At 26.1% G+C, this 15968-nt stretch overlaps 1 protein-coding gene across 1 annotated transcript; it reads right to left on the reverse strand.

Annotated features, from left to right (window-relative positions):
- Window positions 1-5464: 5464 nt before the first annotated feature.
- LOC145833116 (ileal sodium/bile acid cotransporter-like) lies at window positions 5465-15431 on the reverse strand. Its single transcript, XM_082940317.1, has 7 exons — window positions 15209-15431; window positions 14328-14501; window positions 13341-13395; window positions 11936-12143; window positions 9505-9689; window positions 6892-7018; window positions 5465-5712 (listed from the first exon to the last, which is right to left on the reverse strand). Exons 1-7 carry the CDS (start codon window positions 15429-15431, stop codon window positions 5599-5601), a joined length of 1086 nt encoding a protein of 361 aa, XP_082796443.1. The 3' UTR covers window positions 5465-5598.
- Window positions 15432-15968: the final 537 nt, after the last annotated feature.

The following is a 15968-nucleotide window of genomic DNA, read 5'->3' on the forward strand; positions in this document are numbered from 1 at the left end:
AACAGTTGCGGTGACGAAACGCACGTCTAAAGTTACATACATAGTTGAGGAAAATATGCCCGAAGAAGATGAAACCCCTCCTCCCGATGATCATGACTCATTCTTCTACTTAATCTCCGACGAAGACAGTGATGATTACGAGGATTGTGATGAAGGTTATGATGTAAATACTTCTCCAAAAGATCATCATGATAATCCCGAAACAACAAATTACTCTGAACTTCCTGGAATGACGCAAGAACCTGATAATTTTACTGCTGAACCTCCTGAAGATCATCCTGACAATTTTGAAACGGGACAAAAACCTGAAAGTAATACTGGGACGTTACCAAATTTCGAAAGTTCGACAACGGAAATAAATCCTGATAGTTATAAAATGACACAAACTTCTAAACATTTCGAAACTACCCAATATCCTGAAATTTCTCAGGCTGAACAAGACCCTGAAAATTTTCAACCTACACAAAGTTCTGATGATTCTAATGATGATAAAAGTCCTGAGAACTCTACAACTACACAAAATCATAATCATTCTAAAGCTACACATAGTTCTGAAAGTCATCGAATTAAACAAAACTCTGACAGTTCTAAAACAAAACAAACTCCAGAAATTTTTGAAACTACCCAAAATCCTAAAAATCCTCAGGCTGAACAAGACCCTGAACATTTTCAACCTACAGAAAACCCGAAAAGTTTTGAAGCTACACAAGGTAGGCTATACAGCACAAATGACAAAAACAACTCGTCTGTAGGAGCGTCTCATGCATACAAGGAACATTTCATGACTACAAAACCTAACGACACTTATAAAGAGATGCCAACTAGTAAAGACATAAAGGATGACAGTTCTAAAAATGTTAATGAGACTACAGAATCTGATAAAGCTTCTAAAACTTCTCAGATAGCATCAGGTCATCTAGTGAGCACTACAACCGAAAGCATCGTGAAAACTGCTAGTGTCTATGAAAAAACCTCTGGAAACAGTTCTAATGTAAGTAAAGAAAGTGCTAAGCCCGTGTACAGTATTAGAACTAGCGTTGACTACACTTCTTCAAATGAAGTGTTGACCACAGAGAGAGCTTATGTGAAAAATGATGGTACAAATGCAATACAAAAACCAAATTCAAGTTACGGACAAGCAACCACTAGTAGCGCTGCAAACACAATTGCAAAAGCTAGCGTGACACAAATCAGCTTACAAGAAAAGAGTAAAAATGTCACCGAAACAAACAAAGCAAAAGCTACAACTGCTAGCTTAAAAAGCAATGAAGAGAACATTATAAAAAACTTTGAAATTAGTACTAATGACAGTAAAAACACATCAACTCAAGCTAGTGAAATTATTACAAAAGTTAAAAGTGCAACTAATTCAAGTTCTGTAGTTACCTCTGTAAATACTGATTTAATTAAAGTTAATGATAAAACTGAATTTTCGATCGAATCAACTACTAGTCTTTATGAAAAAGCTTCTAAAGAAAATTTTAATGTACTTTTAGAAACTACTAAACCGACAAAAGTTTCCAGTTCTGAGAAGTTTTCTTCAGATACAACTTATACCGCAGGTAAAGAATCAGTAAAAAATAAAAGTATTATTTCGACACAAAAAATTGCTTCAGATTTTGAACAAGCGACCAATGGCAGCCATGGAAACACAACTGCAATAGCTAGCACAACACAAACTAGCGTACAAGAAAAGTTAAACAGTGTTACACAAACGGACAATAAAAAACCTAATTCAACTATTACTTTTATAAGCAATGAAAACAAATTTATAGAAAGCGTTACAATAAATTCAGATGACAAAATGTACACTTCATCTCAAGCTAGCGAAACTATTTCAGCTAAAACGAGCTCTAATAATACCTCTGTAAAGGCTGACTCAACAAAAGTTACTAATAAAACCAATAGTTTGATCGAAACAACTACTAATGTTTATGAAAAAGCTTCTAAAGACAATTCTTATGTACCTAAAGAAACTACTAAACCCACGGACATTTCCAGTCCTGAGTTTTTTTCAAGTACAACTTTGACCGCAGGTAAAGTGAAAAAAGAAAGTAATAATTCAATACAAAAAACAACTCCAATGCTTGAACGACCGACCAAAAGTAACGCTTCAAACACAACTACAGAAAGCAGCGTAAAACAAACAAGTGCAGAAGAAAAGTTTGACAACATTACGCAGGCAAAAAGCGAGAAAACAAACGAAATCACAACAGTAAGTGTTGTAAGCAAAGAAAGTAACGCCACTAAAAGTGTCAAAATCAATGATTCTAACAAAATTATCACAACAACTCTAACTAATGAAACAATCTCATTAGAACTCAGTACAGCTAAAATCGTTTCTGTTAATACTTCTGTAAAGGTTAGTACTTTTAAATTAACTGATAAAACTAAAACGTCGACCAAAACTGACGTTGATAAAGTTTTTGAAAACCCGACATTAGCTGTAGTAAAGAAAGGAGAGTTAATCAAAAACCAAACTACAGTTAAATGTACAACTATAAGTAATAACACAACTAAAGAAACTGTTAAATTAGCAAAACCAGACTACTATGTACCTATAATTATTGGTGTTGTTATTGGATTCATTGTTGTTGCCTCTGTGACTACTGTAGTCACTGTCTTTTTCTGGTATAGGAAGAAACACAAAAGGTTTGTAAATTTGCTTCTCGAATAACAGTAAATTTAAAAAACAGGCTATTTCTAGTTAAAAACTTTTAATAGCAGCTGAATATTTGTAATATAACTTTTTACACACTTTTTGTTTAACTTACTTAATTCCAAAGATGTTAGCAAAGTTTTTTTTCTCTAAGTAAGGTACACAAAAAGTTTATAGATTTATGAAGCAAGGCATGTTTAAGAGTTTTTAATGTTTTAAACTGCTACTTAAGTTTGTGCTTTTACTAATAATTATAAACTGTTTTCAAATATACTTTCAGTAACAAGCCGGTCGCAACAAACGAGTTTGAAATGAGCAAATTTATAGAACATTACGATGCTTAAAACAAGTATGTTTTGCTTGAAATTATGAAAATCATAAGTTTGTCTTAAAATATTTTTAGTTGACCTAACTAAACTTATAAAGTTGTTAAATTTTAAATTTAACTTTATTTTTTGAAACACTAAAAGCTTGCAAAACTCATGTATAAATTTTTGTGCTATATTGATGTGAAAATTTTGTAGCTATTTTTTTGTTTTTTAAATTATTTACTACCTCGTAAACACCAAAAAAATTTTTGAAAGAACTCTAGAAACGTTGATAAAAGTGTTTTAATTGAAAATATCTAGGGTTTGATTTTATTAAAAAAAGTGCCATAACTTTTGACTTGTGTATCGCAGCTTAGTTGCAACAAAAATTTTATCAAAAATAATAAATGTTTTCTACTTATTTTAGTTTTTAATTCACACAATTTTAGGTAACAATTGGAATAGTATCAAAAAACGTAGAAGAACTTTGGAGTTCTTAAAAATAATCCAAACAACTACAAAACTGTTTGCTTTCTTCTTATTTTTTGGTTGTATACTTTTTTTAATTTCTAAAACAATTTACCTATAGAATATTTATGAAACTACTCATTCTAACTGACTTGTAAAATCTAAGTTAAGCTTAGACAATTCTTATAATTTTGTTAAAGTCAAGAACTTAACTTATGCGTAAATATTTGTTTGAAATTAAGCATTGTTTTTTATTTATTTAAAATTAAACTAAATTGTTGTTCTAACAAACAACACATTTTTATTAGTAGTATTTATACTTTTTTAAAGTACTTTATTAAGTTTTTCACTTTAAAATACAAAAGTCCTTCGTCTTTTCTAAAAATTTTTTACTAACTTACAAAGTAAATTAACTATTTTTATCAACTTAGAAATATTAGTATTTTGTTATCATTCTAAACTTAATGTTTAAACTTGTTGAATTTTTATTTTAAGATACAACTAACTTATTTTATGTTTAGTTGAATATTGAATAATCTATGCTTAAATATTTTCGAACAAAATCATGAAAGTACGAATCGTGTTTTAATTTTGAATGGTTAGTATTGTATTTTTTTTTTTTATTAATTTTTATTTTGTTTTATCTTTTTTATTACAAAATTTTTACTATATAACCGAATTAGTATCAGTTTTATAAGATACTACTATTTATTCATGTTTAGTTATTTATTAAAATACTCATGCTTTTAAGTTTTAAAAAAAACTGTTAACGTACGAACTTTGTTTTAATTTGGAATTGTGTAGAGTGTTACTTTTATTTTTAAAATTGCAGTCAATTTTATTTTGTTTTATCTTTTTTACTAGAAAAGTTTTACCAAATAATCATGATAGTTGTGTATTATTTAAGTTTTAAAAGATACTTTATCAAGATAATTGTTTTTATATATAAAAATATACATTTATTTTAGTCGTTAGTTCAATATAAATCAACTCAACCAATTTATTATTATAAAATAGCTTAACTAACTGATAAATATTTGTTTACAATTATGTATACAGCATGGTTATATTTATAATAAAACTGTAACTTTTATTTTAGAAACTAATCGAAGTGTGTATTTATATATACTTAGTAGTGCTGTAAGTCTTTAATTGTTTTAATTAAAATAAATTAAGTTTATTATATAAAATAATATGTATAAAATGTAAATTAATGTAGAATTTAAGCAAATAAGTTTAAAAAATGTATAAAATTGGCAAAAATTATGTAAAACTAAATTAATAACTATATTAGTAAGCATTATATATTGTTTATTGAACGACTAAAAAAAAAACACTTAAAATATTTGGTTCTAGGACCCGGAGCACTAAAAAACTTTTTAGTTATCAAGGCGCGCTTTACTTGGATACCTTTTAACGTCTTGTCCAGGACATTTATACAGTTATATAATTACAGTATATAATTACTGTTTACTTAATGATGCTTATATAAAGTTTACATTTGTAAAATATAAAAAACATATCATTTTAATTAGTTTCTCCGTAAATTATATACTTTTTTTATCTTAAAAAAATTAATATTCAACTTTCTGAGTTTAATTTAAATTTTTAGTAAAAACTTGGTTTATTACATATGAAACTTAAATTAGTAGACAAGGCAATTTAAAAACTTTCGAATCAAAACAAATTGGATTTTAAACACAGTTAATATAAGATTTAATACTTTACGTTAGAGAGCTTAAAAAAAGAGATTTTACGAATGTGAACAAAATAATACAGTAGGATAAAAGTAGAAAGTATTATTAAAAAAGCGAGCCTACGTATGAATTAGAGTATGATTTTTTTTATAACAATTTACAAATATTTAGTATTAGGTAAAGTTGTTATGTTTATTTTTTAAACAAGTTTGTAAAACGTATCAAAATATTTTAGAAAAAAAAAATTTTAAGCAGCAACTCTATTCTAAGTTGTTAAACTATCTTTTTTTATACTAACAAACGTTTAATTAACTACATTTATTTTACACCGGCATCATAAACATTTAGTTTATACCACTTTAAGTTGTAAAACCTCCTCTTATTCTTACTGTTTAACAAAAAATTCAAACTTCTAAAAATCAGTAGTCGTGACATCACATCTTATGATTACGTCATCACATTATGATTACGTCATGATCTCTTCTTCCGTGCTCTGATTCGCTTCCACGTATTTTTGTTCCTTGTCCTCGTCAAACAAAAAGTTTTTCCAAACCGCATACATCGCAAAAAGCTCTAGTATCTGTTTAAATTTAAAAAACTTAAAGTTTAAAAAGTTTTGCACAGTTCATGTAATGCTAATGGTTAAATTTTTGTATTGGCTAATAATATCGTAACATGAAAATTTAAATTCAAGACTTATGAAATTTTAGCTTAAAAAATATTTAATTTCGATAGAAAATGTACTAAGAGTTTTATTTAATAAAGGTAATAAAATTAAAACAAAGCTTGAAAAGTTAATGCATAATCAATCAGAATTATGAGAGTTTAAAGCATCATGAGCACAAAATTTTAATGCTAAATTTTATCTATTTTTATAACTTTTATGCCGTTTGTAGGCCAAAGTTCGATACTCTAAACAAGTCTTTGTTTAATATTTTGATTAAAGTTCAATAAAATCAAAAAGCATAAAAGTGTTAAACCGCATTGTTATGCAACAAAAGTTGTTGTATGCATGAAATCTTTTTGCGTCGGATACACCCATTGTTGTTAGTAAAAAAAATATTTAAGTGTGTATTTTGGAGAAGAAAGTTTAAAGCAAGAAGTTTTTTGTACAACAAACATCCTTGTTATACACAAAAAACTTTAAAAAAGCTTATTCATAGAAAAAGGTGAAAAAGTAAACAAATAAAACTGCTTTTGATCAAAACTGTTTAAAAAAAGAACAAAATTATCACGAAAACTGACTTTATATAAAGAATGAAAGGTCTTATTTATAATAACCCTACAGTTAAATATATAAGAGACTTGTTTAAAGGTAGTTATTAAGTTGTAATGCATGACTTTCAACTTAAGGTTAATTTTTTCTATACTACTGTAAAATTACAAAGTTTTTAACAAAAGTTTCACACTCAAGTTTTACATGTTTAAATGAAAATTAAGTAATGAAACAAGAAAAAACTCTTTAAATAGTTTTTGAGACAAAAAAGTTTAAACAAGAAATCTGCATGTAAAGAAAAATTGTAACTTTATACAAGTTTTAATATAAACTTAAAACTAATACACAATGAAATCTATGTATATAAATTTGGTCAAATGACCTAAAGTATAAATAGACTTTTCATCCATTAACCTAAACACTAATAATTTACTTTAGCTTTTTAACTAAGTGCAATTAATAAATAAACAATATAAAACTCAAAATTTAATAAAAAACGAAATAAAATGAACGAATAATAAATAAACAAATAAGTAAACCAACTTGCAAACACATGTAGACGTTTGGAATGAGGAAATAGATGCCAGTATCAAGCGGACTGAAGGATAGTTTCAACACGGCAGCGCAAATATTAGCGTTCTGACACCCTGTCTCTACCATCAATGTTCGACTGTTGAATTTTTTGAGTGTAATTTTATTATCTAATAATGTTTATTATACTTTATATTAATCGCAAATATTAGCATTCTGACACCCTGTTTCTACCATCAATGTTCGACTGTTGAATTTTTTTTTGTGTATTTAAGATCTATTAATGTTTATTATACTTAATATTAATCACAAACATTAGTGTTCAATTACCACGTCTCTACTGCAGGGGTTCGACTGTTGAAAAAAATGATATTTTCTACTAATTCTTATTCAGAAATATTTATACTTTTTATATATATACCAATCGCAAATATTATCGTTCTGACACCCTGTTTCTACCATCAGAGATTTTTTTGTATTTGTAATATATAATAATTTTTGTGATACTTTGTATTAATCGTTAAATATTAGTGTTTAGTTACCAAGTCTCTACCGCCAGGGTTAGACTGTTGAAATGATTTTAGTGTATTTTTATTATCTATTAATGTTTATAATACTTATATCAATCGCAAATATTAGCGTTCAGTTACCAAGTCCCTACCGCCAGGGTTAGACTGTTGAAATTAGTTATATTTTCCTATTTATTACTATTTTGGAAATTATGTTTTTTTGTACTTTTATTAATCAAAATATTTTGCGTGTCAACCTGTTTTTACTACCAGTGGTCTACTGTTGAAAAAATAATAATTTAAACTCTTCATATTTAATACTCAGTCTCTACTTTTATGATTCGACTGTAAAAAAATAATTTCATTGTTTTTATAGCTAGTTGTAAATATTTATACTTTTTATCTTAAAACTGATAAATTTACTTAATAATGTTTTATGGTTCAAAAGCTTTGATTAATCTATAGTAGATGATGCATTAAATTTGCTTACAATTGAAAACTAACTTAAATTTTAAAACTTTGACAGATCTATACTCTATCAAACATTTCAAAGTTAAATATAACTTAATTACATTTTCAGGAGAACAAAAGAGTTTTTGTTTTACTACTTTATTATAACCTTGCAGCATGGAATTTAAAAGTTATATAAAGTTGTAACTAATGGACCATTACAAATTGTTGGCATCAAGTCAACTTTTACTTTCAAGGTAAAAGCTAAGTACGGCTTAAACAAATAAAAGTTCTAATAATTGTAATTGCATTTCAATTTTGTAACTATTACTTGCTTTTGTTTTGATTACAAAAACTTCTTTTATGAAAATATCAAGATTTTTATCTAATTAACTTCCATAAACTTCGTACACACAAAAGATTTGTTATAATTGTTATTTTAAAGGTAACTTCAATATAATTATCAGCTTTAAATGACATAATTTTATCTATTAATTTGTTGTTTTTATTTTTGGCTTTTAAAATCTTTATAAAAAATAAAAACCTCTTAATAAATTAATGAACTTTAAACACAGTTGAAAGTAAAATTATAGATTTAAGAATTTTTCTGAAGTTTGTGTTCACAACAAATATTGCAAAGTATTTTGAATGACAACTATTTGAAACTACGTATTAAACAAACTTCGTAAGATATTGAAAGAAATTTTTAGTATTTATTTAGGTGTATTATTGTTGTCGTCAAATCAACTTTTATTTTTAAGGTGAAAGTTAAGTACCAATCATGTTTCTAATGGTTCTAATTGAATTTTCAAAAGTACAATTTGTAATTATTGCTTACTTTTGTTTTTGTTATAAAAACAAAAACTTTTTTAACGATACATTTGTTTTTGTTTTATCGTTTTATTTCCGTCTTTGAACTTTGTACGCTTAAAAATTTCTTAAAACTGCATTTTGAAAAGTTAACTTTGTTAAAATTATTATTTTAAAGTTTACACTATAATTTATATGTAACTATTGAATTATTTACTCTAAAAAATTAAGAAAAAATCCTCTTTCATAAAATTAATGAACTTTAAACGCATTATACACAAGAACTTTTCTGTAGTTTGTGTTCACAACAAATATTTCCAAATGTTTTGAATGACAAGTATTCAAAGTTTCGAGTTAAATAAACTTCAACTGACCTTAAAAGGACTATTTTGTTATTTTATTGTAATTTATCGTTTACTGTAACCTAGTGAATTTTTTTTTAAAGCTTGTAGGTATCTGAAATAACGATCCAAAATGTATTTTTTAAGTGTAGTGAATGACGTTACACAAAAACATTATAGGAACAATTTTGAAAAGCTCATTTTACTTGATTACTTTTTTTGACCAAACCAACAACTATACCAGATAATCATGTTATAATTTGTTCAAACGAAAAGCATACTATACTTGTTAAAACTCAAAACTATCATCTTGTTACGTTCAAAAATGAAGTGAACTTTTTCAGAGTTAAACACTTGTAAGATTTTTATAATATAATTTTATAAAGTTATTATTACTTAAAAAGCCATTAAAAACATTTATTTTAAATGAACTTTAAAAAGATTCCTTTTAATAAATTTCTACTATAAGCTTATCGTGAAATATTAAATAAAAGTATTTATAAAAAAGTACCAACCATGATTTGAGTTCCTGCTTGAATATTCTTGGTGCTACAAACCCAACTAAATACCCAGCAAGTGGTAATACAGCACAAGCAGCAAGTAGCTTGTACGGAAAGAACTTTATGAAAAGCCTGGCGAACAGGGCCAGTCCAAGTCCGCAATTTGCAACAGACAACAGGATTATTATGTATTTTCCTATCTGAAAAAAGAAAGTTACTTTATTGAAGGTGTAATAAAAAGTTTAAGTTTGATCTTTAATGTGATAATTTAAATGTTAAAAGTAGTACTAAAGATCCGAAAGGATAAATACATATTTGTGTAGTGTGTAATTTAAGGTTATTTTTATTCTTACTGAGCTTTATGCTTGACATTAGACTTAAAAGACTACACTTGCCTGTTTTATGCTTTAAATATCTTTAAAACTATTTTTTACATTTTTAGCTTGAACTTTTTAAAACTTTAAATTAAGATGGCTAGATATTCAGTAAGTATGTTATTTACAAGTAGTGAAAAAAGAACAAACGTATTACAATCTACAAATGGACTACAAAGTTAAGTCAACAAGTTTTCTAAAGTTTTAAAGTTTTGTGACGTATGTCTAAAAAATCTTAATGTAGGTTAATATAAAACTTTGATTATACCACTTAAATTGTTAGACTACAAGCTCATTAGTATGAAAATTAAAGGTTACATGGTTATACCATTTAATAAGAAGTAGCAAAAACAAACTGTTTCTTAGATAACATTACAACGAAAAATTTCATTATTTAAGTAGATTCTAATCATTATAGAAAGCATTATAAAACCATTACAATATCGATAGAAATGCTAACAAAATATATGAGTTTACAAAAAATCTAAACTAATTACTACCAGAAAAGTTATTAACTTTGAACACGAGCAATTACTAACATGATAACGTAATAAATATCATAAAGAGAAAGTAATCAGATTATAATTTAAACTTAGCGAGAAAAATGTTTTTTATTTGAAACAAATTGTTGTATCTTTGAAAAGCTAAACTAGTACTTTTAAATAAAAATAAATTTTAGATAGTTTTTATATTTTTCTCTTTTTGCTTTTATAGAATAAAGTAAGTTTTATAAACAAATTACCTTTAAAAGTTTTAAAGGGAACTTTATTTTTTAATATAATAACATAGTTTACTCAACGAAAAAATAAAATCACTCAAATTATTTGGTTTTAAGATCTGGTGAACGAAAAATATTTCGGTTATCGATTATTGTATATCATAATAGATAAAATAACTTTTTAGATGGAGTAGTATAAAAGCTTATGCTCTTCAACGTATAACTTGTTTGTTACCATTAAAAGTACATACATGATTGATTTTCTACTAATATGATTTCTACTTAACAGACTTATAAATTTTGTAAAACTTACAAAATAAAATGAAAACAAGACAAGCTTTGCTAAAAAATTCAAATTTAAATTTATGCGTATTTTGTCCAGTAAAACGCTACATTATCGGATTAAATAACAGCTTTTAAAAAATTCCTTATATGTGTGTTTAAAAAATGTATTTATAGCTTTTGTGAAACATAAACTTTACTAAAAAACATAGCATTTTGGGAACTTTTATACAGTCATTAGGTAATTAACTATCTGTAGCGACTATGTAATGTTTTTTAAATGCTTGTTGTTATAAGAAATCAAGCAACTTTTCTTAATAATGTAATTAAAGCAAGTACAAGTAAATTTGAATTTATATTACAACATTCAAAGACTGACTTTGATGTAGCAAATTACACAAAGTTTTATTTGTAGTAATATACAAATAAGCAAATAAAGTTTTGTAATTTAAAAATAGCTTTTATTTTATACAATGTACATAACAGTTTTTGTTTAACTATAAGGTAAACAACTTTATACAATTTTATAATCTAATGCTGAACTTTACTCTCAAAGTATGTTTAAGTACTATAATTCAATTTTAGAACTAAAGTAATTTTGAACTTAGCAATATAGACATTTAGCTGTATCTATGGTGTATAGCTCGATAACCGAAAGGTTATTTTTGTACTTAAGGTGCTTTGACGAAAACTTCTGACCGCTTTAACTATAGTTTAATGAATATAATGAAATTATATGTTATTATCAATAAACAAACTTTAGTGTAATTGTTACAACCATTAATAGTCCTAGTTTTAAAATAACTTTAATATTTTTTATACAGACAACATCAAAAAAAGTTATAACATTTTTTTTACAAAAGTTTTATCCTAGTTTTTAAAGCTTTTTTCAATATTTAGTACAACATCACAAACACACGCTGTTAAAAAAACTTTCAAGCAAAATTTACATGATATTTTTATTTTTAACCTTCTCTTTTTACTGTTTTGAATATTTACAAAAACCACTAATCTAAACTATTTCACACTAAAATTACAACTATTTAAACACTCGAACTTTCAAAAAACCAACTTTTTTCATGACATCGACCTTCTGCGGAAACTTCCTACCGACCAAGGAGCCTGCAATGACCGGTATGATGAAGAATATGATGGTGCAGAACACTTGAACGTAAGGAACCACAACATCAGATTGGAAATGTATCAGGTTGAACCACAGTTTTAGGTTTATGGGCATCAGTGCCAGGCCTATTATTGAGGAGAACCATGTGAAAAGTACGCTGTTCGAAATAATTTTTATCTATTTTATTTTAAAGTTCAGTGTTAAGCATACTTGTTTTGATATTTATTTCAGTTTTAGTTTTTTGCTTTGACTTGTTATAACTTTATTTTATTAAGAATATAATTTGTGGAAAGTACACTGTACAAAAAACTATTTGTTATGACCTATATTTAAACTAAAGTATTACACAATTACATTTATATAAATTGTTTTTTTATTATTTTTTAATTATGTTATAAGTTAGTTATAAAAAATAGACCAATATTTGTAGTTTAAGTTTAGGTATTTACTAAAATATACTAAACTAAAGGTGAAAAAGTAAATTGTTTAATAAACAAGTTCTAGAGTTTAAAAGTTTAAAATCACATACATGGATTACAAAAGTTTTAAGGTAAGGCCTTATCTAGTTAATATATAAAATTCAGTATATTAAACATTAAATTAAATACTAATTTAATCCAAGTTAGTTTTAAAATCTAAAAAATGTTATCTAAAACCAAAAACAAACTACATAAATATTCCATTATATAAGTTCTACTGGTTTTTAATTTAGTTCTAGAGCACTGCAACAACATCTAACTAAAAGCTAAATAAGGTTAACATTTCAGATTTGACAAGTTGAAACCTCAGATATAGAAAAAAAACCTCATAATGTCGAAAGGCTTGAACAATATCTAAAATCTGTAATTGCTAGTTTATCTAACACCTTACAATTGCTGCGTTTATATTTTTTAGTAAAATTAACTTTTTTTTCTTTAATTTAGCTTATTTTTTTTGATAGTTTTAAAAGATTTATGTGCAAATATGTACTTATCTTATATTGAGCAAAACTTAGTTGTTATTAAAAACTGTTTATTTAAACTATTAAAATAGATATTTCAATCTTTGCCAGTTTTTGTTATTATATAATAACTAACTTCAAGCCTTTCTATTCAGAAAACATATGAAATTTACTAATAGGCATTAGATTAAAATGTTGACTTTAAAAATTCCTTTTAAACGCTTTTAAAGCCTGACATTGAGACAATTGCACTTTAAGTGCATCCATAAAACAACTTGTTTGTTTTCAGTTACTTAAAACTTGGAAGCATTTTTTATTATAAAATACTCGATTACGAAAGAAAATTTTTTCGTAAAATAAAAAAAGTTAAAAAGTAACAAATAAAATTACCAATTAACTGTTATGAAATCTAACCTGACGTTCATGTCACCTCTGAACATGTAAGCAAACACATTTGAAATAGTTCCACCTGAAATTTTGAAGGTTAAGTTTGGATAAGATACTAAAAAAACAATGTTAAACTGTTAGCTAGCTGAAACCAATGACATATACTTAACAAATAAATTTAATTTTTTAGATAAATTAAACACATACAACAAACTGTTGATGATGTACCACCTAAAAGTTATCACTTTGAGAATAAGTTTAAGTAAACAATTATGACAAAAGTTAAATTGAGTTTATTATCAATTGTTTCACGCTAGAGCGATGATCACAAGTAAAAAAGTAAACAACCTAACAAGTTGCAACGGGCAAGCACTTTTTATAGTTTTAGATAAGTATTTAGTAATAAACTCTGTTTAACTTTTGTCATAATTGTATAAAGGCTCCTTAAGTGTGAAGCTCTCTAGAAATTTATTGTTAAAACTTCAACATAAGTTTAAGTATATATATAATGAACAGAATTTTCAGCTGCTACAGATAAAACTTAAGTTTGTATTAACATGATTGTCTATTATCATTTTTTAAATGTTTGAAATTTAAAACTCTATCGCAAATAATTTTCACCAAGAAATTAACAGTTTAATTAAAGAATTATTTAGCAAAGCTGTTTATCGCTAAAAACATGATTTACAGTTACCTTTTTTAAAAGTAATTATTTGTTTGTTTTTGAAAATTAGTTGATATGTAAGTAAAAACTGTATTTAAATTGATAAGTAAAAAATAAAAGTTATAAAATCATTGATCAAATCGCTTTTTTTATTGTGTAACTTATACTTTCAATAACAATTAAAATTTAAAAAAGTTTTATAGCTATAGTTTTAGACTTGAAACTTAAAGAAACAAGAAAAAGAAGTACACAATTTTTTTTTCTAGGAATAACCTTAGATTTTAAAATTTCGTTTTAAAATCGTCAGCTCCCTATTGGAAAACAATAAGCTATATATAAATATATCTAACCGGGAGAGCAGCCAATAAGGAGCAAGCACAGCGCCTCAAGCGACCGAAGTTCGAAGATTATTATGACGCAATAAGTGAACAACGGCATGAACAGGAACTGACAGGTGAAGCCTATTAGTAGAAGTTTAGGGTTTTGGAGCAATAGGTACATCTTGCTGTAGTCTATCGTCAGGCCTGTTGAAAAGATATGTAAGTAAAAAATAATAGTTTTAAGTTAGGGGTTTTGTAAAAAATGGTACATTCTATTGTAGTCTATCTTGCCTGTGCAATCAGTATATGTTTTATTTTGGTCAACGTGATGATACTTTTTAATTCTTTTAGTAAAGTTTTAATTTTTACTAACAAGTAAGTCTTATTCCATTTTACTGTCAAACCTTTGGAACACATATACAGTTTACTCTAGTTAATGTGGTGATAATTTTTAGTATACTAAATCAAAATGGATATATTATTCATTATCTCATTTAATGTTTAAATTTTGCTTATTTGAACAGGAAAAAAACAGGAAAAAAAAATTATAACAGTTTTAAAATGAATTTTATAGTTCTTTGAAACAAATAATATTTTAATCATGAAAATTTGAAATATAAATTAATTTTAACTAATGCTTTTCAAAACAAACACAACACTGCTAAAATAATACTATTAGTATTAAAAAGTTTAAAACACCGATTTGTGTCGAAAGTTATACATAGCCTAAATACAATACTGTTTGTAGTCTTATATTAATATTGTTCAAAACATATACGAATAGCATAGTTCAAAATTTGCAATTTGGCAAGAAACATACAAACTAATTATACTATTAGCAAAAAAAAATTAATCCTCTTTTTTGTAAAAAAAGTGTCAATCGATCTGAAAACATGTCATTGATAACAAACCGATAAAAAGCATCATGACTACCATGAACATCACCATGGCAACCACCAACGACAGTTCCAGAACCCTGTTGTAGTGCTCGTTGTACAAGCCAATCAGGGAGCACGTGTACTCGTCCAGCATTACGTCACAGTGAGTTCTGTTGGCAAGTATGACGTTAGCGTCGAAACCGGAAGAGTTGTGCTTCGCTCTGAGGAACTTTATCAGCGTTTCGTTCGTAATCATGTTTTTGTTTTTGATTAAATAGTCTAACCTGTGAAGAAATATTAAAAAACTATGTTTTTAGAACTTGTAATAATGTTATTGTTAATTACGTGTTTTGATATCTAAACAAAGTTACTTTAATTAATTTTTTGTTTAATAAAGTTTGTAAACAATTGTTTGTTATGCAACTACAGCTTTTAAACATTTTGTGTTTTATCGTATACTTTAAATTGTAAACTTACTTTCAAAAAAAAAATTAATAATTGAGTATAAGATAAAAAAGCACTCAATTTAGTTACCGGTAAAAATCTAAAAAAAGTACTAAAAGAAAACATTTAGACTAACTTCTTTCTAAAGCTTATCAAATATTTTTTGAAAAAAAAAACTATGAGAATTAAACGGAAGCTGAAATTATGAACTTAAATAGACAAATTGCTTGCATAGGTGTGTAAAACAAACATGTTGTTATAAAAGACTGGCTTTTAAATGCTAATTATAAATTAAAAAATTAGGTGTAATGCTTTTTTATTATTTCGTACTTATGTTTTTCTGAAAAGA

The sequence above is a fragment of the Thalia democratica genome, chromosome 4 (genome assembly GCF_965202585.1).
Source record: "Thalia democratica chromosome 4, ktThaDemo2.hap1.1, whole genome shotgun sequence".
NCBI lineage: Eukaryota > Metazoa > Chordata > Thaliacea > Salpida > Salpidae > Thalia > Thalia democratica.

Coding starts and splice junctions, on each gene's coding strand:
- LOC145833116 (XM_082940317.1), bottom strand. CDS start 15,431: ATGATTACGAACGAAACGCTGATAAAGTTCCTCAGAGCGAAGCACAAC. Junction 12,144..13,340: donor AGAGGTGACATGAACGTCAG/GTTAGATTTCAT, acceptor TATTTCGAACAG/CGTACTTTTCACATGGTTCT. Junction 5,713..6,891: donor ACGTCTACATGTGTTTGCAA/GTTGGTTTACTT, acceptor AAATTTAAACAG/ATACTAGAGCTTTTTGCGAT.